This window comes from Lepidochelys olivacea (genome assembly GCF_965140295.1).
Source record: "Lepidochelys olivacea isolate rLepOli2 genome assembly, chromosome: 19".
Lineage (NCBI taxonomy): Eukaryota > Metazoa > Chordata > Testudines > Cheloniidae > Lepidochelys > Lepidochelys olivacea.
In genome coordinates this window covers 12,220,898-12,243,503 of record NC_140429.1, presented here as the reverse complement: position 1 = coordinate 12,243,503, position 22,606 = coordinate 12,220,898, and the positions used below count along the sequence as shown (strand labels likewise).

The 22,606-nt window shown below is 52.2% G+C and overlaps 1 protein-coding gene and 1 long non-coding RNA gene across 5 annotated transcripts in view; one reads left to right on the top strand and one right to left on the bottom strand.

Moving 5' to 3' along the window:
* Positions 1 to 145: 145 nt before the first annotated feature.
* LOC311533136 lies at positions 146 to 22,011 on the top strand. Of its 2 annotated transcripts, none has more exons than XR_014714508.1 (3): positions 146 to 262; positions 706 to 847; positions 21,818 to 22,011. It is a non-coding gene; the product is annotated as an uncharacterized lncRNA (long non-coding RNA). The 2 variants fall into 2 exon arrangements; XR_014714509.1 differs by lacking the exon at positions 146 to 262 and adding an exon at positions 323 to 389.
* LOC311533133 (discoidin, CUB and LCCL domain-containing protein 1-like) overlaps positions 6,498 to 22,606 on the bottom strand; it is a 64,051-nt gene continuing 47,942 nt past the window's right edge. For all 3 annotated transcript variants that reach the window (XM_084652286.1, XM_084652287.1, XM_084652288.1), the window contains 7 exons: positions 20,068 to 20,189; positions 17,724 to 17,892; positions 16,799 to 16,891; positions 15,001 to 15,091; positions 13,382 to 13,419; positions 11,161 to 11,283; positions 6,498 to 7,492 (listed from right to left, as the gene is read on the bottom strand). In XM_084652286.1, the coding sequence (XP_084508412.1) occupies positions 6,969 to 7,492; positions 11,161 to 11,283; positions 13,382 to 13,419; positions 15,001 to 15,091; positions 16,799 to 16,891; positions 17,724 to 17,892; positions 20,068 to 20,189 (1,160 nt within the window). In that variant the 3' untranslated portion in view covers positions 6,498 to 6,968. The remainder of the gene's footprint in view (positions 7,493 to 11,160; positions 11,284 to 13,381; positions 13,420 to 15,000; positions 15,092 to 16,798; positions 16,892 to 17,723; positions 17,893 to 20,067; positions 20,190 to 22,606) is intronic.

Below are 22,606 nucleotides of genomic sequence, written 5' to 3'. Positions count from 1 at the left end.
CATGCGTTAACCCGCCACCCCGAGAGACCGCCTCTACTAGTTGAGTTCCCGTCAAGGACTGCGCATGCCCCAGGGCCGCCCTCTCGACCTCTGCGCAAACTCCCCAGCCTGCCGTGTTGCCATGGCAACGCCTCCGGCCCCCCCCCCCCATCTGGCCTGGCGCAGCCCCCCTGCCCCCAGACACCGAGACCCCTTGGCGCCCCCACTGTGAATCCCGCTGGGGGTCCCCCGCCCCTCGGCCCTGCTGCCGTCCCGCGTGCGGGTAACAGCCCCCGGGGGCCAAGGGCGAGGGGGGGGTAGATAGAGTCCCGCCCCCCCGTCCCGCGAGAGCGGACGGTTCCTTGCGGTGTTTAATGGAAGATTGGACGCAGCCGGTGACCTGGCTCGGGGTGCGGCGCCGCTTAGATTGTAGGCCCGCTAGGGAAGGGGGCCACTGAGCCATGTACAGCTTCGAGCACCGGGCGGGGGGGGGGGGTCCAGGTCTGTGACTGCCCTGCCTTGGTGCGACCCTGTTGCACATTCCTGCGGAGCGGTGGAGAATAATGACTCCTTATGAAATGTTAAGCACAAACAAGACGAATGACAGAGTCGCTGGGCAGAGCGGGACCCGAGTCCGGTTTCCATTGGGATTGTGGGGGTCGGAGCTGGGGCAGTGCCTCTCAGCTTGGTTGTGGTCCGTTGTGCTCACCTTGACCATCCACACAGGTGGTGAAGGGGCAGTGAAGAAAGGAGCGAGAGAGGCTGAGGGTCGACAGGGAGCGCGAAAGATGGCCAAGAGCGATGGTGAGAGAAAGGTGCTGGGGGGGAGCCACGCACACAACGCAGAGTAACACGCCCTTGCAGCCAGGTGAGCAGGGGTGTGGGGGTGTGGCTCAGTGGTAGAGCATTTGACTGCGGATCAAGGGGTCCCTGGTTCAAATTCAGGTGCCCCCTTTAAACAGCCCCTTTCCTCCCCTCCCTGGTGAGCGCCCGTCTCTTCCCCAGGGGCTGCCGCAGCCTCCCCGCCCTGGGGCTTGGCTGAAGCTTTGGCCTTGTTTTGAAGCTGCTGTGGATTCCGCCTTGGCCTCTCCCTGGCCCCGCCCCTCCTCCGGCTCCGCTCTGCCGGGTCTATGGTGGAATCCCAGCATGCCACTCGCCTGATTTGCATCTCCTGCCGGCCTGCTCTGGTGCGCCCGTTTGAACGATTTCTGGTTAAATTGCAGTAAAATAAACGAAAAAGCCGTGATGGGACGAGATGGGGATGGTTGTGGGATGTGACATGCGGCTTATCTCAAGGGGAGCACCGGCATCTCGTCCTGATGCTGAAGGCCGAGTCACAGACTGGGGAGGCGGGGCTGCCGGTGGTTTGTTAAAAAGGGCTTCTGCTATGTATGGCACATGAAGTGGGGCGGCTGCGGCTTTTCCCTGCTTCGTGCGGAATCGACATCAAGAGATTTCGGAAGCACAATTTTTGCTCCTGGGGCAGCTGGTAATCGTTGGTTCTGGCGCCCCCAAGTGTGTTGTAAAAGTCAGATTGAGATGAGGTTTGATATGGTTTACTTCTTAAGCACGTGTTTTTGATTATAATTCTTTGGGAAGGATGGTTAAGTGTTTATTAAATGATAACCTAAAAGAGATTGCAGGGGAAGGGGTTTCCTAGCACCTTAACCTGTATTTCTGTAACTCCTTGTAGTTTAAATGAGACTGTTTCCCTCTTTAAACTGTCTCTCTAGGGTATAAGTGCTCACTGATTGCTGTCCTTCCCACTAAGGTTATGGGTGAGTGTAAGTAGCACTTGAAATAAATTTCTAAATGCCTAGTTTAGAGAATATTTATTTCTACTCCAAATACATAGTCCTTCCTCTTGCTTTGAAGTCTTTCATAATTTTCCAGACAGGAAGTACATTTATCCTCTAGAACTTAATTTGCTTTATATAATTATTAACTACCTAGAACAGAATATGTATACTTTCCCTTCCCCTCACTCTGTTTTTTTGTGTTTGGCCTTGCTGTTTGCTAAATACTTAATGATGCATTATTTATCCCTTCCTGCAGTTAGATTTTATTGAAGCATGAATTATATGGGGGGGGGGAGGGGAAGAAGCTAGATGCCATTTGTATGCTTGCAGTTATTTTAACAGAGGGCCATCTAGCAGAGTGAAATTAAAGTTGGTTTCCCTGTTTGAGTTTTAACCCCCACGGGTAAAAATTAGATTTCCCCAAATCTTGCTGTAATCTGCAAAATATTGTTCCTGAAAGTGATCTTGTGGCTGGCAGTGTTTGAATCAAAGAGAGGGAGTGGATAGGTTGCCAGAAGGTGCTGGTTAGGTAATTCTTCGGGTGCTGGAATCATTCCAGATTAATGCTGGTTATCAAGAACAGGGGCTCAGCCCACCTCCCACTGCAAACTAATGCAGACATCATGCTGGGCATAGTACTATGGTTTATTAACATATGTATTCACCATCTGTATCTGTGTATGTAGCCAAGTGTACACATTTTGTACACTGAGTTTTGTCATAGATTAGATAGATAAAGGATGTGTCTATGACGGTTAGATAGATAGATAAAGGGTGTTATGGGGATAGATGAATGGATAGATAGCTAAGGGAGGACTGTATGGGAATGGATGGTTAGATAGATAAGGGGGTGTATTGGGATGGATGGATGGATAGATTTTACAAAGATTTTCTCTTTCAAATATGAATCTTAAAAATGCTAAATGTCTCCCACACAGTTTAAATGGCACAACTTGCAAATGACAAGGACAAGCACTAGTCTAGTGTGCTGAGGGACTGGCTGTATACAGAAAAGTAGCCCAGCAGAAACATCCTGTTATGAGTAACTGTGCACTGCCTAATGATGCTCAAGGCCCCTCTCAATGTGTTCTTGGGAAAGGGGAGTTTGTGTTAGAGACACGCAAACAATTCCCAGGGAAGACTGGATTTGCTCTGCTTGCAATACATTCAGATTGTGAAATTTCCTGGGTACTTGGTTCTCTGATATTGTTCACAATTTGTTGTCACGGATGTCAATGGGAATTTTGCCATTGACTTCAGTGCAGACAGGATATCACCCCAGCAGTTTTCGATTAATTTTTTTGAGGTTGTTTTTTTTTCTTCCCTGAAACAATCCCATCTGAGCTTCATGGCTTGACCACAGGAACGTTACTTGTGTCTCAGTCAAACAATGTTACAGGGTAAAAGGAACAAACCTAACTGGAAACCAGAACTGGATGCAGCCAGCAGTTGGGCAGGAGAAGGTTTCCAAATGGAAATACCTAGCTTTGATTGATCCATTCAGATCAGATCTTCCAGTAGTGTGAAGCAGCATCACTCCACTGAGCAATGTGGATTTCCACCAGACCAGGATATGGCCCGTTCCTCTTCAAGGGACTGGAGCCAGGCGAATGGGGCTTTTATTTGGAATCAGTCAATTGCCCTTTGGGGAGATCCAGGTACAGTGAAACACCAACCCTCAGGTGCACCGTGAGGCCTCCAGAGCAGCATCACCCAAACCTGGGGGGCTGCAATACTGGCCCTTAGTACCCAGTCCAAACCCCACTGTAGTCAGTGGGAGTCTTTCTGTTGAATATAATGGGAGCTGGATCAGGGCCTTACGTACACCCCCAGTGGCTCTGCCTCTCCAGTGCCAAGCATCACAGCTCTGCGGGGAAGATGGCTGTTCCCTGTCACTGAAAGCAAACCGGGTAGGCAAAGACTTGGGGTTGGTCATGGGGTTTCAAACACCACAAGGGGGCTCCCACGCTGTGGTATTGAACTTGCAGAGTCTCTCACATAGGAAGGCTCTTGCTGAGCCTGGACTTGCTGCATCATTCTGTGCATGTGCACGAGGAGGTTCCACAGGGTGCTGTGCCGGATGGATCTGCAGCAAAAGACAACTAGACACACGCATCCTGAGATTCTCGGAATCCGTCTGCTGAATATTAAAGAACCCCCTAATGGTCCTGGGGCTGCTGCCAAAGCGACAGGGCTTTATCCATGCTGTGAGGTACTGCCAGGAGCTGTGCATGCCTCTACGGAAGTATTTCGGAATGAATGGGGAAGTGCATATAGGAAAGGCTGCACAGCAATCTGTATATGAGGGTGTGTGCATCTCTGGAGGAGTGTACACGTGTGGTTTTGTACAGGGTGTCTGCAGAAAATGGGTATAGCAGAATGGCCTAGTGCAGTGGTTCTCAAACATTAGCAACCCGCGGGCCCCCATTTTGATTTAAAATTTTTCATGGACCCCGAAGCCGGCTTCTCCTTTTCCCTGCAGGGGGGGTGCTCAACCCCTGCTCAGCCCCAGGTCCTGCCCCCACTCCACCCCTTCCCCCAAGGCCTGCCCCCAACCCCTCCTCTTCCTGCCCCGGCTCCAACCCTGACCCTCCTCTTCCCCGCCTCTTTCCACCTCTCTCTGAGTGCACCCCGTCCCTGCTCCTTCCCCTCCCTCCCAGCACCTCCTGCACACTGCTGAACAGCATGGAGGGAGGGGGAGGAGTTGATCAGCAGAGCTGGTGGCCCCACACATGACTCACGGACCCCTGGAGCTGGACATGACTCGCGGACCCCCAGGGGTTTGGACCATGGTCCCTAGTTTGAGAACCGCTGGCCTACTGGATAGGACGCTGAACTGGGACTCAGGAGACCTGAGTATTATTCTTGGCTCTGCTGCTGCTTTGCTGGGTGACCCTGGGCAAGTCAATGCCTGCTCTGTGCCTCAGTCTCCCTATCTGTAAAATGGGGATAAGGATATACTCATTTGTAAAGTGCTTTGAGAACTACTAATGAAAAGCACTATTAGAAGAGCTAGGTGTGATTATTATTGTTGTTCATTCTTCTCTCCTTGGGAGCACATTGTCAAACACAACACAGATTTGAGGCTCCATTCCCCATGCACTGGAGGAGCTGGAAGCCTGCGATGGTGGAAGGATGGGGTCAGCCAAGAATGAGCAGTTCTGACACTGCAGTCGTGGGTCTTTTCCATCCATCTGGCTGCTGTTAGAGAAACACAGTTATAGATCATAGAATCATAGAATATCAGGGTTGGAAGGGACCCCAGAAGGTCATCTAGTCCAACCCCCTGCTCGAAGCAGGACCAATTCCCAGTTAAATCATCCCAGCCAGGGCTTTGTCAAGCCTGACCTTAAAAACCTCTAAGGAAGGAGATTCTACCACCTCCCTAGGTAACGCATTCCAGTGTTTCACCACCCTCCTAGTGAAAAAGTTTTTCCTAATATCCAATCTAAACCTCCCCCACTGCTACTTGAGACCATTACTCCTCGTTCTGTCATCTGCTACCATTGAGAACAGTCTAGAGCCATCCTCTTTGGAACCCCCTTTCAGGTAGTTGAAAGTAGCTATCAAATCCCCCCTCATTCTTCTCTTCTGCAGACTAAACAATCCCAGCTCCCTCAGCCTCTCCTCATAAGTCATGTGTTCTAGACCCCTAATCATTTTTGTTGCCCTTCGCTGGACTCTCTCCAATTTATCCACATCCTTCTTGTAGTGTGGGGCCCAAAACTGGACACAGTACTCCAGATGAGGCCTCACCAATGTTGAATAGAGGGGAACGATCACGTCCCTCGATCTGCTCGCTATGCCCCTACTTATACATCCCAAAATGCCATTGGCTTTCTTGGCAACAAGGGCACAAATCAAATTCCCCTTGGGAAACATTGCTGTCCCCAAGCAGCACCATGAAGCTGGGACTGCGATGGTACGTGCTTAAGAAGAGCACCAAGCTCCCCGTCCTGTCTCGGCACTGCAGTTAATGTCTAGTATTGCTATGCAGCTTTGTCCCTTTCCAAGAATCTTGGATTAAGTGCTTGTTGCAGGGAAAGAGGCAGAAAGATCACAGGAAACAGGTGCAATTCTCTAACAGATAGAAAGGAATGGCCACTACGCTTTGCAACCAGTGTCCTCCTATCCCATTGCAAACATTGCCTAATTGATCAGTGAAGAAGCCAGTTAGAGAGAGGATAGAATTGCAATTCCTCTCCTCTTGATTCCAGTTTCCCCTGATCTGTCCTACCATGCATGTGCAGAATATCCGTCGTTTCATAGCTGATTTAAAAGAGGGACTTAGCTCCAGATCTTCAAAGGTATTTAGGTGCCTTTCTGCAGACACACATGTAAGTAATTTCATTCCTAAAAACCGCGCAGGTGAGTAATGTGATTTGCCTGCATAACATCACTGTTTGCTGGACTGAGCCCCTGGTCAGTGAAGCGTAGGTGTAAAAAACATAGTTTGTGGGTTTTTTAAAAAACATTTTACAAGCCCTAATTTATCTGTAAATATTTTCCTGCTCTTTTGATTTTATACTTCAAGGAAGAGCAGCCTTTGTTTTGGGATTTAAACACCGCACACCAGCTTGTGCTGGAAAGGTATTTATCTGCCAGTGACAGGAGACAAACACAGGAACTGAAACCGACCAGAAACAAAACGTGAAACTGACCTGCCTGCTTTCACCATGAAAGGCAGAAGAACAAACAAACCAACAGCCTTGGCGCTGATGAGGTTTGTAAAATTCCATTCAAGTTTTAATACCAGAGGGAGGCATTAGAGAGCTCATATCGCAGCAGGGGGCGCTCTTTCACTTTATGTGTAGCCAATGGCAAAGTAGAAATGATGGTTATTAAGAAAACAGTAATAGTGATGCAGGTAAAGGAGATATATATTTATATACGATCATTGATCCTGACACTGCCCCTTCGAATCCGAAAGGGAGGTGAAGATGATCTGGGGTATCTATTAAGTTCAAGGGAAAAAAACAACCCAAACAAAATAATCAGGTAGTTAGACGGATCAGCCTCTTCCGCACAAATCGGCGCTATAAACCCCATGGCTATTTCATTTCCCTTTGCTGGTGATAGACAGGGCGGCTGCTTCTTGCTCTATAGGCCCAGAGCAGATTCCCCAGTGCAGCCGGACCCCCTTCTCCAGCTGCCTGGTGTGTGTCTAATGTGAGTCTCTTTTCCACAGCCTCACAAAGGTTCGTGGTAAATGTGGGTGAGAGGGAAGTCTTGGATCTGGAAGCAGTGCCTTTCTGGGGAGGTGGTGAGCCCCGCTAGGCCGTCACCCCACAGGATGGAAGTCCGCTCAGTCTGGGGCTCTGTGTACACAGTGCTGGCTTGGTGGGATCCCTCCCTTCTTGTGCTGTTCGGCGTCTCACCAAGCCGCTGAGCTGGGAAGTCATATTGTGGCTGGATCCCTGGGGACATCGGGGAGGCCAGCGACCCTGCCCGACCTTGGGTGGTGGGGACTACTTTGATGACACAGGTGTTCTTCTTGGCAGTGGCACCCCCGGCCTCCAGGGCTTGCTCTGTGAAGGGGGTGGCGTACTCAGGCTCGGGTGGCAGGGGCTCTGCGTACTCATGGTACTTGCCCGGCACGTCATAGTGGTTCACTACCAGCGGGAGCGTGTAGCCTTCGTCCAGGGCGGGTTTGAAGGTGGATGGGGCTGTCTGACTGCTGGGGCTCACCTGGACCATGTCAGGCTCAGCATATTCTGCAAAGGAAAAGCAGCACAAGCCCTTATAAAGGCAACCGAGCCCCTGAAACAGCTGATCCCATGATATGGGCACAGATTTTCCAACCTGAGCCTAGAAAGGATTCCATCACTGGCTGCTTGGGGATCCAGCTGCCAGAGCTGGGGGAGGAGAGGGGCGTGACTTGTTCCTTCAGGCCTCCCCTGTGAGAGACCAGGGACCTCTTTCTGCCAGCCCTGACCGAGCTCCTACCCCCATTGGGAATCATTGCAGTTCCCTGTAGCTGATCTACCCTCAGCAAAGCAGCCGATTGCTCTCTCTGCCAGGCTTTTACCAGCTGGTGCAGATGATGGCGAGATGCCCAGACATCACCAACAATACACTCAAGGCCTCAGATCCCTGTTCTGTTTTCAGCTGACGGGTCCCTTTGTATGGATGGCACTGTTATCAGCTGCTCAAGCATCCAGATGTTTGCTGCTGGACTGAGGCCCATTTCCCCTTCCTGGGTGACTGTCAGGTCCTTCAGTAACAGATAGGGGAGAAGATGTCTGAGAAGCCAGACTGCCAAGAGGAGAGGATCCCAGGAGCTGAGTCTGAGAAATGGCCTGTGGTAGGAAGCTGGGCAGGGAACCAGTAAGGGGCTCGGAGGGGCTGATTCCAGCCACTTCCTGTGGGGCTCTGATCTGGAATCCAGTGGTGAGGGTGAGTCTGGGGTTCCCTATCCTCCCTAGCACAGGGGGAGGAAAGCCTCCCTGAGATAAAGGACTCAAGGACTACAGAGCCCAGTCTGGGGCTGTTAATCTGATACTGGGTCAGGGGCTGTCTGGCCTGCAGGACTTTTTATTGCCCCAGAAGGGGTGAGATCGTGAGGGACCTGGCTGGAGGGCCAGAATCATGAGACAAGACCCACTGTTGCAGTGCCAAACAGCTGACGGGGTGTGTGTGTGTGTGTGTGAGATGGATTTGCTGCAACACTGCCTGGCTGTGAGGGGATGGGCTGGCTGATGAGTTTGCTTGGACACCCTCCCTCTGCCACCTACCTACCTGCAGCTCCTTTATAGTCCCTATGTTGATGTATGTCAGGTAGCAATCAAGCCACTAGTGGGGACCCCAGAGAATCCCCTGACAGAGAGGGGTCCCCCAGCAAAGTCAGGGCAGCTGGTGGCACACACCCTTGGCAGGGCAGCTCCTGGGGCAGGAGGAGGTGTTGGGGAAATGTTCCTATCTACGCCAATCTGGTACTTCCTATCTGGTACCCTTGGCAGCTGGCATGAGGAAGGGCTGCTGGGACCTGTACCGAAGGCTGAGGTAATCCTGAGCTGACCCAGCATGGGGAAGAAGGGGCCAAGGTGGTGGTGTAAAGCTGCCCCCCCCCCCCGGCGAGCCATACACTGAGCTGAGCTCCAGTGCAGGGAGGAACCTAGCCCAGAGAGTGATCTAAGATCTTAACCCACCCCATTGCTGCAGCATGTGGGGCCCAGCTCCTCAGCTGTAATGAGTGCCCCAGTCCCACGGAAATCAATGGGAGCTGGGCACACACAGGCGGGACAACAGTAGGGCAGGGAGTCCTGATCAAGCTGGGAGTGGGCCTGGGTTACAAACATATCCTGGATCGGCTTGTGCCAAGGGCTGAGAGGAAGCCAGGCTGAGGTTTCCAGAGGGAGCGAGACAGGAGCTGTTCTTTGCAGCTGCGCTGGGTTGTTTCAGTGAGAACTGACCGGTGGAGCCTGGTTCAGCCATTTGGCCTGCTCTGGCTCGGGAGCTGCTAGCAGTGACAACGGGAGCAGGAGTCTTTTCAGCGCTAGGCTGGATGGAATCTGGCCCAAAGCACCAGTGGCCATGGCAGGGGAGCGAGTTTAATGGATCTCGGCCCAGTCTGCAGTGAGCAGCAGCCCACACTGGAGAATCCACCACCTCAAATGGCCCCCTTGCTGTTGGAGGTTGCGGGAGAGGAGAGGGAAGGGCTAACTGGCCATGGAGACTGAACTCCATCCTTCCCTGCACTGCTAGTTCTTCCAGCTCAGGGTTGGCAGGGGAATCACGGGGGAAGCTTGATCTGTGGATAAACAGAGATCTTTGGTCTCCAGGGCTGTCAAGCCCCAGCCCTTCCCCACCAGGAAAGCTGTGGGGAGGGTGGCCACAGAAGCCCTGCACGGCAGTATCATCCACTTCACCTCTCTGCCCCAAGGCGGCCCACTCTCGACCCACACCAGGAGAGGGATCTCTATGCCAGGCCGTGGCTTGGGGCATGCACCCTCCGGGAGATGCGCTATAAAGGTTCCCTCTCCCGGGCACATGAGGCTCCTGTGTCAACGGCAGAAATTTAACCCTCGCTCCTCCTGCCCCCTTAGTTAGCCAGTTCACTGCTGTCTGTGACTGAGCCCCATGTCTGAGCTGGGCTGGCTGGTGTAGGTGGTACCAGTGCCCTCTGCTGGCAGGTGCAGCATTGCATTGTCTGTGCACCCATCTGTTCTGTCTGCTGGGTCGCAAGTTCCATTCTTGGGTGGTGCACATGTGTAGGTAGCAGATCGTGGGGCCTGGTGATAGGTGCTAGTGCAGGAGCAGGGCTGGTTCTGGGGGCGGGCAAGCAGGGCAGCTGACTCGTGTGCCAAGTTCCAGGGGGCTCTGTACCACTTGCCTTTTTTGCTGCTCTCAGGGTGTGTGTGTGTGTGTTTTCTGCCCTAGCCAGCAAAACACCCCAGGCTGCTCCTGCCCAGGAGAATGGGAGTCAGGACTCTAGTTCTGATCCTGGCAACAGGAGGGAGCATTGTGTAGTGGTTAGAGCAGGTGTCTGGTAACTAGGATTCCTGGGTTCTGTTTTCAGCACTGCCACTGATCTGTTGAGTGACTTTGGGCAAGTCACTTCACCTTGCTGGGCCTCAGTTTCCCCAGCTGTAAAGTGGGGATACTGATACCCCTTGGAGGTGAAGCTGTTAGCGTTTGTAAGGTGCTGAGGGATCCTTGAATAAAAGGTGCCACAGATCTTCAAAGTGGCCCGCCTTGCCCCATGCTTAGGGAGAGGGGTTGATACATCAGTGCAAACATGCTGGTGCTAACGTGTGGGGTTGAAGGCTCCCCGGGAATCTCTGGGTCTAGTTTGGCCTGATTAGACTGATTCTGGTAAAACAGGTCCCATTTCTGGAGGCTGAGCTCTCTTGGATTGTCCAGTCATCTCTTCAGGAAGCTCTATTGCTTGAGTTATTTGAAAACTGGCACGGACAATGCCCTGGAAAACACGCTGGAGGGAACAATCCTGAGCCATGGAGCAGGGGTAAGGAGGGGTAGGTGATGCTCTCTATTCTGGGAGTGGTCCCCATGCTCTAATGTAGTGGTTCCCAAACTAGGGATGCTGCTTGTTCAGGGAAAGCTCCTGGCAGGCCGGGCCAGTTTGTTTACCTGCTGTGTCCGCAGATTTGGCCGATCGCAGCTCCCAATGGCCGCGGTTTGCTGTTCTCAGCCAATGGGAGCTGCAGGAAGTGGCGTGGGCTGAGGGACATACTGGCTGCCGCTTCCTGCAGCTCCTATTGGCCTGGAGTGGCGAACTGCGGCCACTGGGAGCTGCAATCGGCTGAACCTGTGGACGTGGCAGGTAAACAAACCATCCCCTCCCGTCAGGGGCTTTCCCTGAACAAGCCGCACCCCTAGTTTGGGAACCACTGCTCTAATGGAACACCCAGCTCCCCATTACCTGGTGAATGAGCCCCGCTGAGCTCAACTGGGGCCCCAGCCATGGGGAACGAGGTCAGTTCAGAGCTGGACGGTTGTAGGCTCTCACTGGCGCACACCTGGCTGGATTCCAATTTCGGATACCCTAAGGAGAGAGGTGGAACCCCCCAAGCCTCTGTTAGTTGGGTGGCTTTTCTTCTCTTCCCTAAGGCTGAGCGGGAGGCACACAGTGCAGCTGCAGCGTTAGGGCTGGCAAGCAGGGAAACAAACTGCAGAGGAGTTAAGGTAGTTGGGTGGCCCAGAAAACCAGTGGGTGCAAATTTAGAGGCCACTTCTCAAACCAGACCATAGAAGGGCAAAAGGGGGTCAGCAAAGTACCTGGAGGAAGGATAGGCCTGGGCGTCAGGACTCATGGGTTCTATAACTACCAATAACACTAACTTGGTTTAATACCAATATCTCACTCTTACAGAGCACTTTCCAGCAGTAGCAATTGAAAGGCCATACACAATGGTTGCCCAGCTAATGCCATTTTACAGATGGAGAAACTGAGGCAGAGAATGGGGAAACGGGTTCCCCAAGGTCACCCACCAGGCCCGTGGCAAAGCCAGGAATAGAACCTAGGTCTCTTGGTTCTATCTACTAGGCAACACTGCCTCACATTCAGGCAGCGTCCATGGGCTTGTCCACATGGGGACTTAGAGTGCTGCAACCCAGGGTGTGGCTGTTCAGGGCTCTGGCCTGCTGCTTGCTAACAGCAGTGTGTCAAAGCACACAGTGGAACCTGTCGGGTGCCCTGTGCACCCCTTACACCCTTTGCCAGTTGTCCCCAGGGTCATACTAGTGCATGAAGAATTACAGCCCAGCTCACCATGCACTAGCTGGCCATGCAAACAAGCCCTTGCACCAGTGTTACCAGGTGGATTTTTAAATGGAGTTGTTTACATCAGAGCAGCTTTTCTTATACAGACAACTCCCATATGGGAATAGTAAAAGACTGGGGATGGGAAGGGCAGCTAAGACAGACACTTCAGCCTTTGGGCTGCTTCTCCCCTGCCCTGCGCCTTTCCCCCCATGCAGAGTGAGTGTAGCCCACGACTCGAGCAGGATGCTCTCTGCAGAGGTGTAAATGACGTCAGAGGCAGCAAGGAATCGGGCCCCGCGGAGGCCAGTGAATTAGCGTGGCACTCATTGTGTGTCACAAAGTAGCCATGTGCCAGGAAAGGCACCTGCCCATCCCCCAGATAATCCCCAGCAATATCAGTGCTGGCAGAGAAGTGGGTGTGAGTGACACCTGGGTGGGGGAGGAGGGTTTCAATGTGAGCTCCATCGCAAGCTTGTAATCAAAGATTTAGGCCAACATTTGTCATTGTGTCTGCTGTTTTTGGGTGCACAACATGAGACACCTCGGGGATGAGGAGGAGGCTGTCCCAATGGTTAGCTTGCCAGCCTAGGCTGTGCAAGACCTAGTTTTGAGTCCTTGCTTTGCCACAGATTTCCTGTGTGACCTTGGTCAAGTACCTTAGCTGTGCTCTGTGCCTCAGTTCCCCATCTGCCCAACCGGAATACCAGCACTGCCCTTCCTCCCAGGGGTATCTGAAGGATAAATACAGTGAAGAGTGGGAGATGATGAGATGGGGGGGCATTGTAAGTACCTAAGATGGAGAGCTAGAACCTACGACCCCAGCTGAAGTAAGGAGGAGTTGTGGGTGCTCAATGGCTCTGACAATAGAGACCAAAGACACAGATCCTCAAAGGTATTAAGGTGCGCCTCTCCCATTGATTTCAAGGGGAGTTACGTTCCTAAATACCTTTGATCTGGGCCAAGGTGGTTCAAAGGGGGCACCAGAATGAGCAGCTACATCTGAACATTGTGGCCTTTATGCATTTGTGGGGGAGTGAAATGCCTCCTGAGCAGGCCAGCATGCGGCCCGAGCCCCACCTGAGCCCATGGAATATCCCCCTTAAGCGAGGAGCAGCCTGGCTGAGGGTCTGAGCTCAGAGGGGCTTGGGAAGTGCTGCTTTGCTGTTGCTGATATGTCCGCTGAGGAGTGTGCCAACTGCCAACAGGACAGACTAGGAAACGTTCAGCCAGAGTGACTCATTTTGCTACTAATGTGGAAATAACCTGCTGTCGGAGTCCAGCCCTTTCTGACTCTCAGGGAAGCCCTGGGCAGACCGTTTGCCAGCTGGCTACCATCCCACCTGGTCCTGGTTACTCCAGTGCTTCAGGGGGCACTTACCTTTCATGAGGCTGCAGTTCAGATCAGCTGCTGTCTTCCTGCCAAAAGAGAGAGGGGGAAACAAGGCAAGTCCACAGCAGCTCCGCACAGGCTGAGCACCCGTGAAGCCAGCGCACGGCCCAGGTGCTGGTAAGCAGGTTAGAGCAGCCCATTTGCTCCCAACTAGCACAATGCAGAATCTATCTTTGAAGACTAATGAAGAGCTTTGTTCATGGACAACTTCCCAGGGTGTCACATAATTTGAACTCTCAATTACACAAAGGTCTCAGGGGGCACCCCAAATTGCAGGGGCCTGGTACGTGTGTGCTTCAGCAGTACAGAGCTCCTAAACGCACCAGGGAGAGCTCTGCGCTCCTAATCTGTTCCTGCAGAGCTTGTGAGCACTGGGTCTGAAGTCAGCAGTTCAGCACCTGCTACCTCCTGCGACATAAGCCCTGGAGCCCAAGGAGTCAGGGTTCACCTGAACATACCACTCAAACCCCAGTGAATTCACCAGCTGTGGATCAACTTTGCCTTTGCCCTGTGGTTACCAGTCGAGAGGTGCCCAGGGCAGCAGTTCAGGATGCAGAGGGCCAGCTTGACTTTGGGCATCTGTACAAATACTGGTACTGCCCTTGTGAAGGGGGGAGAAATGGGAGAATCCAGAGGCATGGCATGAATGCAACTGCATGGCGTAGTGGTGAGTGCAGGGCAGCGGGAGTCAATGGTGGATTAGCCACTGAGCCAATGGGGCCCGTGCCCAGGGGCCCCAGCCAATTTGGGGGGGGCCTGGAAACATGGGCACCCCCGCACCCTGACCCGCTCCCCAGCAGGAGCGCCAGGCAGGCAGGAAGAGTGTGAAAAGCCCCCGCGCCCTGACCCCGCTCCCCAGCAGGAGCGCCGGGTGGGCAGCGGGGATTGCAGGCAGAAGAGGTGGAGAGGGGCCCCCACTTGTTCTGGCCCAGGACCCCACAAACCCCTAATCCGCTTCTGGCAGAAGCCAGGACTCCTGGGTCCTATTCTTGGCCCTCTCGCTGGTTTATACGGCTGTGGGTAGCTTCTTTTGCCTCACTGAGCATCAGTATTCTCCATTGATGAGACGGGAATCGCGATCCAGGCCCAGAGCAGAGGTACAGTGAGGAGCCCCAGCAGGAGGATGCTGGGGGTGTGAGTCACTGAAGCCCACAGAGCCCCAGCAGGGGGATGCTGGTGAGTGGCTTGTGTGTCTAGCACATTGGCTACCATGGCTCAGGAACACAAGTCCCAGCAACCATTACAATCGAGGGCTTTTACCTTTGGTGCAGCCTTCGGGGCTCCAGAAGGTTGGCACTGAGCTTTGCAAAGGGTGGGCCGCCTCCTGGTTTGGATGGGGCCCCTCAGAGGCATGTTCAGCAGGGGCTGCCTGGTGCCAGCCCAGCCTTGGGGGTGCTGACTCCACAGCCTGTGTGCCCAGCCCTGGGTTCTGTCAGCAGCAGGTTCTGTTTCAGGAGAAACGCTGCCCCTGGTGTCTTTGGTGAGGGACAAGTCTGATCCCAGGGGAGAGCACCCTGCTCTGGGAGCCTCTGCAGGGGGTGCTGGGAGATGATGGAGGGAAACAGGGAGCACGGGACGGGGGAGAAGGCAGGAGGGGCATCACTCACCTCTTCTTACGGCAGAGGAGAGCCAGCAGCAAGAGGCCAGACGAGAGCAGCACAAAGCCCCCGATCAGCAGCATCACCAGTAACATGGAGCCTGGGGAAGGAAGCAGGGACTCAGCAAAGGGCTCCTCTGTCCCTCCCTCCCTCCTGGTGTCAGTGGAAGCTGGTTACACCACACCCCAATGAGGATGCACTGCTGCAGACCCCTGTTGCAGAGGGTCCAAGCTCTGCCACTGCAGCCCTGACTCCAACGGGAGCCATGTTAAGTAAAGGAAAATACAGAGTCTGATTTTTTGCTTCTATGCCCATGTCACTCCATTGGGTGCAGGGCAGTGACTCCTGATTTACCCCACTGTGACTCAACCGGCTTCAGGGGCATGAGTGCTGATTAGACCAGTCAAGGATCACAACCCAGGACAGGTTTCAGAGTAACAGCCATCTGTATTTGCAAAAAGAAAAGGAGTACTTGGTTAGTCTCTATGGTGCCACAAGTACTCCTTTTCTTTTTGCAAACCCAGGACAGTATTTTTAGAAAGGCAGATTGACCAAAACCACAGGGAAAAAATCCCGAAAACTTTTAATTGTGGCAGGATTTTTTTTAAAAAAGCTCTGTTATTTAATCCTTCTCCTTCTGATGCCAATACAGACCTCATGAAACAGGCTTCAGGTCACCACATGTTCCCCTGCATTTTTGCAATCAATGGGCAGGTGGCCAGCTTGTAAACTAAACTCAGGAGGCCAAAATCTGGTTAAAGGAGATTGAAAGGGGAGGGGTAGCTCCTACTGCACCAGCTGACCTCAGCTGCACTTATGTAAATGCAGAGTCACTCCAGATTGACACAGATCTTCCTTATTGAAATAAAGGGCCTGATTCCCGGTTATGCCACTACCGGTTTGCTCTGGCATCACTGCACCGAGGAGGACAGAGTTGTGCTGGGTCAAGCTGAAGTGTAGCACAAGGGCATTGGATCAGGCTCAGAGTTCTTCCAACTCATTTCAGTCTATCCCTTTCCCTCCTGTGTGAGTCATGCAGCTCCCATCTACATCCCTGTCTAACTTTGCAGGAGTTCTGGGCAGGGGGTGAGAAGACACATCACAGTCTGAAACAAGACCAAATAACATGCTGATAGTGCCGTAGGGGACTAATCCTGCTCTCACGGGGGTACAGCAGGAGCAATGCCACATAAGTTTGGGCCTGTATACTGTACACATGAGCCAGTATACTCCAAGTGCTCAATGCATGCTACTTAACTGGGGGGGGGGGGGGAGATTCTAAAAGGTGCAGAGGGGAGTTAGGTACCCAATTCCCACTGACTTGCACAGGGGGAGTTGGATGTCGAGCTGCCCTTTGAAAATTTCTTTCTTGTCCTGCACGGCTCCACTGTCAAGAGAGCATTATTATCGTCACATTCTGGGTGGGGAAATTGAGGCACAAAGGTTAACACGCTGACTTGTTTAAAATATGTGTATCCAGTTGCATAAGCTAACCTCCATGTGCAGTCAGGAGCCTAATTTGCAAGTACAACTTCCTCTGTAGTGTACACAGATCAGGTGTCTGCACAAGCCAGTAGCCGACCACGTGTCTAACTGGCCATTTGGGTTTGCACATTCTGGATTTGCATGCCCAGATTCATCCCAGGGTTGCCCGTTTACTGGTGCACATGAGTAACTTTTAAAATTGGTCCTGAAATGACTGACTTCCTCAGAGTCGCACAGGGAGTTAGTGGCAGAGTTGAAGATAAGTCTTCCCCCAGCTTGGACCACTAGGCCATGCTACCCCTGTGCTCTGAGCTGCACCTACCTGCTTTTTCCGGATTTATGGTGACTCCTGGGATCGCGGTGCGATCGGTGGGGATGCTGGTCAGAATGGGAACCTCCTTTGGGGCACTGGGTACTGCAAACCACACAGTTTAATAAGCACCATTAACATGCAACAAGTAATGAACAGTCAGCTACTCCTCTCCAGCAAAGAATCTGGCCTGTGTCCACCTGAACCTGCCCTGCTCCCTAGACAGCAGCACGGGGCAGAAGTGACTGTTTTCCAGCAGAAGCCTGGTTGTTCCAAGCTGATGGTAACACTCTTAGTTGTATAGGGTGCTTTTCATCCCTCCACTGCAATGCAGATACCTCTGGGGTGGAGGACAGCTTGTCTAACACTTTGCTGTAATGCTACACAGCAGTTGAGGACAGGAAGGAAAGAAAATCCAATTGAAACTGCAGGGGAATTTAGGGTGGCAGGATGCACTGGCTAAGGAGGATCTAGCCAGGCTAACCTGCCTTAGGATCTTTAATGGACACATGGAAAGGACCCCAGCCCTTACCTGTGGGGGTTGGCTCACTTCCAACCCCCCTGCACGCTCTGTGTAAGTCTCCCAATCGAGGCATGACGCAGCCCAACCCTGCTTAGCTTACAAGAGATAAGCACAGCCCAGAGACAGCTGCCACTTGGCCCCATCCCTTAGATAGCATTCATCTCCATCTGCTCAGCCCTGGCTACAAAGTGTACACTTTAATTCTTAGCTAACCAGTGCAGAGAGGTCTTGGGATTCAGGATCATCTCCTCAGTGCCCAGGGAGCCACTGGAGAGGAGGGCAGCCCCCTGCACCAGCAAGCCATGCAGCAATGAAGTCAATACAGGTCCACGCTGGAGGACACTGTCGCTGGCTAGTGATACCCACACTTCAGTCTGACTGGGCAGCCCCCTCTGCTCCGGTGGAGCCTCTCACCATAGGGCCGGGGCACCTTCAGACGAGCCACTTGGCAGCCTTGTAGTGCCACCTTCAGGGCGATCCTCTGGTTCCAGCTCTGGGGCATGATGCGGAGGTAGCGGGCCAGGATGGGGGGGATGAACGTGTTGGAGACCTCTTGGAGGCTGTCAGCATTTCCCTCAAAGACCTGGGGAACAAGAGGAAGATAATGGGGGGGTCAGCAAAGCAGATCGGGGTCATGCAGAGCATCACTGCCCCACCCACTGTCTGAGCCCATTGTTCCCATCCTCGACCAATGCCACCAGCTCTCCCCGGACACCTGCGGAACCAGTTTAAAACCACCTGCCTTGGACCAGCCTCTGAGCTGTCACATCGGTGTCAATCCATGTTAGCGCCACTGAAGTCAGTGGGGTCACGGCAGGTTTACACGGGGGTGACGAGAGCAGAATTCAACCCAGAATCTGATCTGTTCTTCTGCCACTTCCTCATCTCACCCACAACCGGCCTCCTTCTACTCCATCTCACTGCCCTCGGTGCAGAAGCCTTCTCCTCTGCAGCTCTTGCCACCAGGCGCAGCCTTCCTGTGTAACCACTCCCCATCTCATGTCAGATCTCAGCTGGCAATGGCCCTTTTGTTCTTTGCCTTCCCCTCTCACTTCCTCTGCTAGGATCTATTCTTTAACCCTATACTTCGAGATACATATGGGGTAGGGGGAGGAGGGAAAGGACCCAGATGCTTTGGGGTGGATCCTTCTCTTCTACATATACTCACAGAATGGGGGAAGACACTCCTCCCCCAACGTGACTCTGTGCAGGTGTCTCTCCTTATGTGCCGGGGGAGGGGGGGACTTTACTAGGGATTTAGACCTATATGTGTGTGGGGGAGGTGGGTGCCTACATGGAAATAGACAGGCAGGCAAGTGACAGGAAGGAATGGAGCTGGTTGAAAATTTCCCTTAAAAATGTTTTTTGGCTTTTCTGACTATATGGACATTTTCATGAAAAACTCAGTTTTCGGAAACAAAGGAAAACAAAACAAAACCCCCTTCCAGTTTTTATAGGAAAATTTCAGTTCTTGGGTTTCAAAAGTTACCCCTCACCCTGAAAATTTTCCAAGAAAAATGTTGATGAAAATGCAAACCAACATTCTTGTCTGCATTTTTCACAGGGGAAAAAAACAAACCCTTTTCCCAATCAGCTTGGGAAGGGAACACAGCCCAGAGACAGGGAAACGCTTGGAACACCTGAAAACTGTCCCCACTTTATTTTAAAGCCATGTTCTCTTTAAGGCACTCTCAGCGCTTTGTATTTTTTGTAATGTCAGTTTTTCTTCCCTGTTTTTGCTTCCCCCCCCCACAAGCCTCCCCAATTTTAATTTCATGCAAATGTTACACCTCAGTAACTGGGAGGCAGTGTTGGTTAGGATGCCTGGATTCTAGTCTGAGCTCTGCCCACCTGTTGTGGGATCTTGGGCAAAACACTTAATCTCTTCATACCTCTGTATCTGTAAAATGGGGATAACAACTGTAAGGAATGGGCTAGTGCAGTGGTTCTCAAAGGCGGTCCGTCGCTTGTTCAGGGAAAGCCCCTGGCCGCTAGACAACTTGGTTTACCTGCCATGTCCGCAGGTTTGGCCGATTGCGGCTCCCACTGGCCGTGGTTTGCCGCTCCAGGCCAATGGGGGCTGCGGGAAGTGGCGCGGGCTGGTCTGGCCCGCCAGGGGCTTTCCCTGAACAAGCAGCGGACCGGCTTTGAGAACCACTGCGTTAGTGTGTATGTGCACCACTGCCTTCCGCTGCATGGAATCCAAACCATATGTCATAGTTTCCATTCTGCTAACAACCAAAAGGGATTCTTCTTCAGCTCACGGGGTAGGGGGATGTGCTTTCTGGACCAGGAAACTCCAGTTCTGTCCTTGTTAAATTCCAAGTGGCTGTGATATGCAGGATAAGGACAGCTATAAAGTCCTAATGGCAGCAATTGCTTACAACACTGACCTAGCTACCAGGAGGTGTAGAGAGGCTTAATTAATGTTTGAGAACTATAGTAATGGAAGGCATCTCCAAAGGCCAGACTCTGATCTATGTTACACCAGTGGAAACCCACAACAACTCCACTGATTTAATGCTGTGGAGTGAGTCCAGTTTTACAGTGGAGTAACAGAGACCAGAATCTATTTCTAAGCATCTCTATCCAGACTCCAGAGAGAAATACACTAGCTCCTATTGCAGGTTCTGCAACCAGACCAAGCCAACAGGCTAATTTTAGAAAGATTCAGTAAAATTTCCCTTTGTAGAATTCCTACTGTGCTCTCTGCTCTCGCCACCACCTGACCTCCTTTTGTCAGGCCACACAGTCTCACCGTCTCCTCCTGCCCGCTGCTGTATCTGTAGGCTTTCCAATTCTTCCCATCTCTGCTGGAGAAAACCTGGTAGGATTTCACGTAGAAGTTGTATTTATCTGAGGATCCCTTGGTGATAATTCCTGGAACACGTACAATGAAATCAGGAAATGGTAACCCCAGAACAGGATGTAGGAGTCATGTGAAGGCAGCCATTGGCGGTTGGGGTCTTGAAATAGTCTTGGGGTTGGTGTCTGATAGAGACATAGACTTATGGGGGCAGAGATCCCGCCCAGAGGGTGGGTCTGATCCAACTCCCATTGATGTCAATGGACAGACTCCCACTGCCCTAAGCAAGTGTTGGAATTTGGCCTTTGACACCAGGCAACGAAGAGCTCTCTCGTTTTAATGGCATAATCCCCCCTAGTCTTTGGTACTGCAGCTGTTATTATATAAAAAGAAAAGGAGTACTTGTGGCACCTTAGAGACTAACCAATTTATTTGAGCATGAGCTTTCGTGAGCTACAGCAAGCTTATGCTCAAATAAATTAGTTAATCTCTAAGGTGTCACTAGTACTCCTTTTCTTTTTGCGAATACAGACTAACACGGCTGCTACTCTGAAACCTGTTGTTATATAGCGGTTGGAACAGGAAAAAACCAAGACTCCTGGGTTTCTTCCCCGATAGAAGCAAGAGCAAGAGTCTGGGCATCAGGAGTTATAGCCAGTGACTCGCTGAGTGACAGCCCCCTCTGTGCCTCAGTTTCCCCATATGCAAAATGGGGGTCATGATACTGCCTGAAGGATGTGGGGGGGAATTAATGGATCCTTTGAGAGCCCCTGAAAAAAACCTCAGAGAGGGGCCTAGTCATTATTAGGTTCTCTCTCTCTCTAATCGTCGCCTGCTAGGAATTTCATAAGAACCTGCCGTCACCCCATGTCTCAGCTCTTTTTCCTTTCTTGTCTGAATCCCTCCTTTCCGTTCCCCGCACCTGCCCTCCGGCATCTCCCACTGCAAACTGCTGAGATGCCGCCGGGTTTGAATGTCTAACCTCTGTGGAAGCTCGCTCCCCTTGCCTGAGATGAACAGATAACCCCCAACTGCACTCCCGGCCTGCATTCCACTCAGCCTCCAGCCACCCGCCTCACAATGCCTCCATTTTCCTCCTTCCAATTAACACAGGCATTCTGGGCCCGCCACACAAAAGCCCCAATTTTGGTCAGAGCTTTCGAAACAAAGGGCATTTGCTGGCCACTGATGCACAAGCAAAACATTAACTTGTTCAGCCCCGAGGTGGCCAATCCTACCCCTGAGATAGTGGGGAGAGCGAGGCGGGGAGGGGGAGAAAAGAGCAAACGACAGAAAAAAGAAAGAGAGAAAGGAAGGAAAAATCAAGAGAGAGAAAAGGGAGACAGTGAAAAAGGAGAAAAGGCCAGAGTGAATGAGAGGGCTAGAGAGAGGAATCATATGATCTGTGACCCCATGCACACAAGGTCAAGAGCCCCATGGGGAGGAAAATGTGTGTGTGGGAGGGATCTAGAAAGGATGAAAGGGGAAGGATCTAATTCTGCTCCCAGTTAAACTGGAGCAAATCTGGAGTGGCTCCATTGACTTCAGTGATGTTTTTTCCAGATTTACACCAGGGTCACTTAATCCAGTATGAGTCCATTGGCTTCACCTGATTTACACCAGTATGAGATCAGAATCAAACCCAGTCTCTCCCACCCCAACTTTGTATGTTATAATGCCGTCCATCTCTTTCTTTAAACAGGGAGTCCTTATGTGAAAAGCACCTGCACCTCAGAAATGTGGTTACCTCCAGGCTGTGGGCTGCCACTTGGCCAGAGAGCACCCCAAATCTATCCTCAATCATATCTCCCAGCGGGGAAGGCGGGGAGCTGGGCCAATGGAAGAAGGAGGATGAGTCAAGATTTCCCAAGAAGCCGCGCTCTGGGGCCTGGAGGGTGGGGTGAGTTACCGCATGGCTGCTGAGCCCTGCTGTGACAACCAAGGGAGCAGCCCGAGAGCCGTGGCTGGACAAGGAGCTGGGGCTGATTCTGCTCTCGTTGATGCCAGCGTGAATCGGCAGGAACTCCACCAAACCCAGCGCAAGGAGAGATGCAGGCTCCCCGCCAAGAGGCGTTAGGTACAGCAGATCCTCTCCGCCCACTTTGCCACTCCCACCCCAATCCAGATGGCTCATTTTGCACACACCCACTGAGCACCATTTACACCTGCTCACTTGGGGCTTGGTCCAATGCCCACTGACTCCCATCCACTTCTATGGCCTTCAGCTCCACTTACACCTGATATGTGATGGTCACAGCTGCTGCACGGGACACAGTGTAGGAAGCAGGAGGGGTCTGAGGCTATAGGACTATTTGACAAGGCCTCAGGCCAGCAGCACACATAGGCAAGGTCCTCAGCAGGTGTCAATCAGCTTAGCTTCATTGAAGTAAAGGAAGTGACACCGATTTACGCCATTTGAGGCTCTAGCTCTGTATATTCCATCAAAGGCACGCAGAGCTTGATTCTCGTCTCGCTTTGCTCCTCGCTTCCA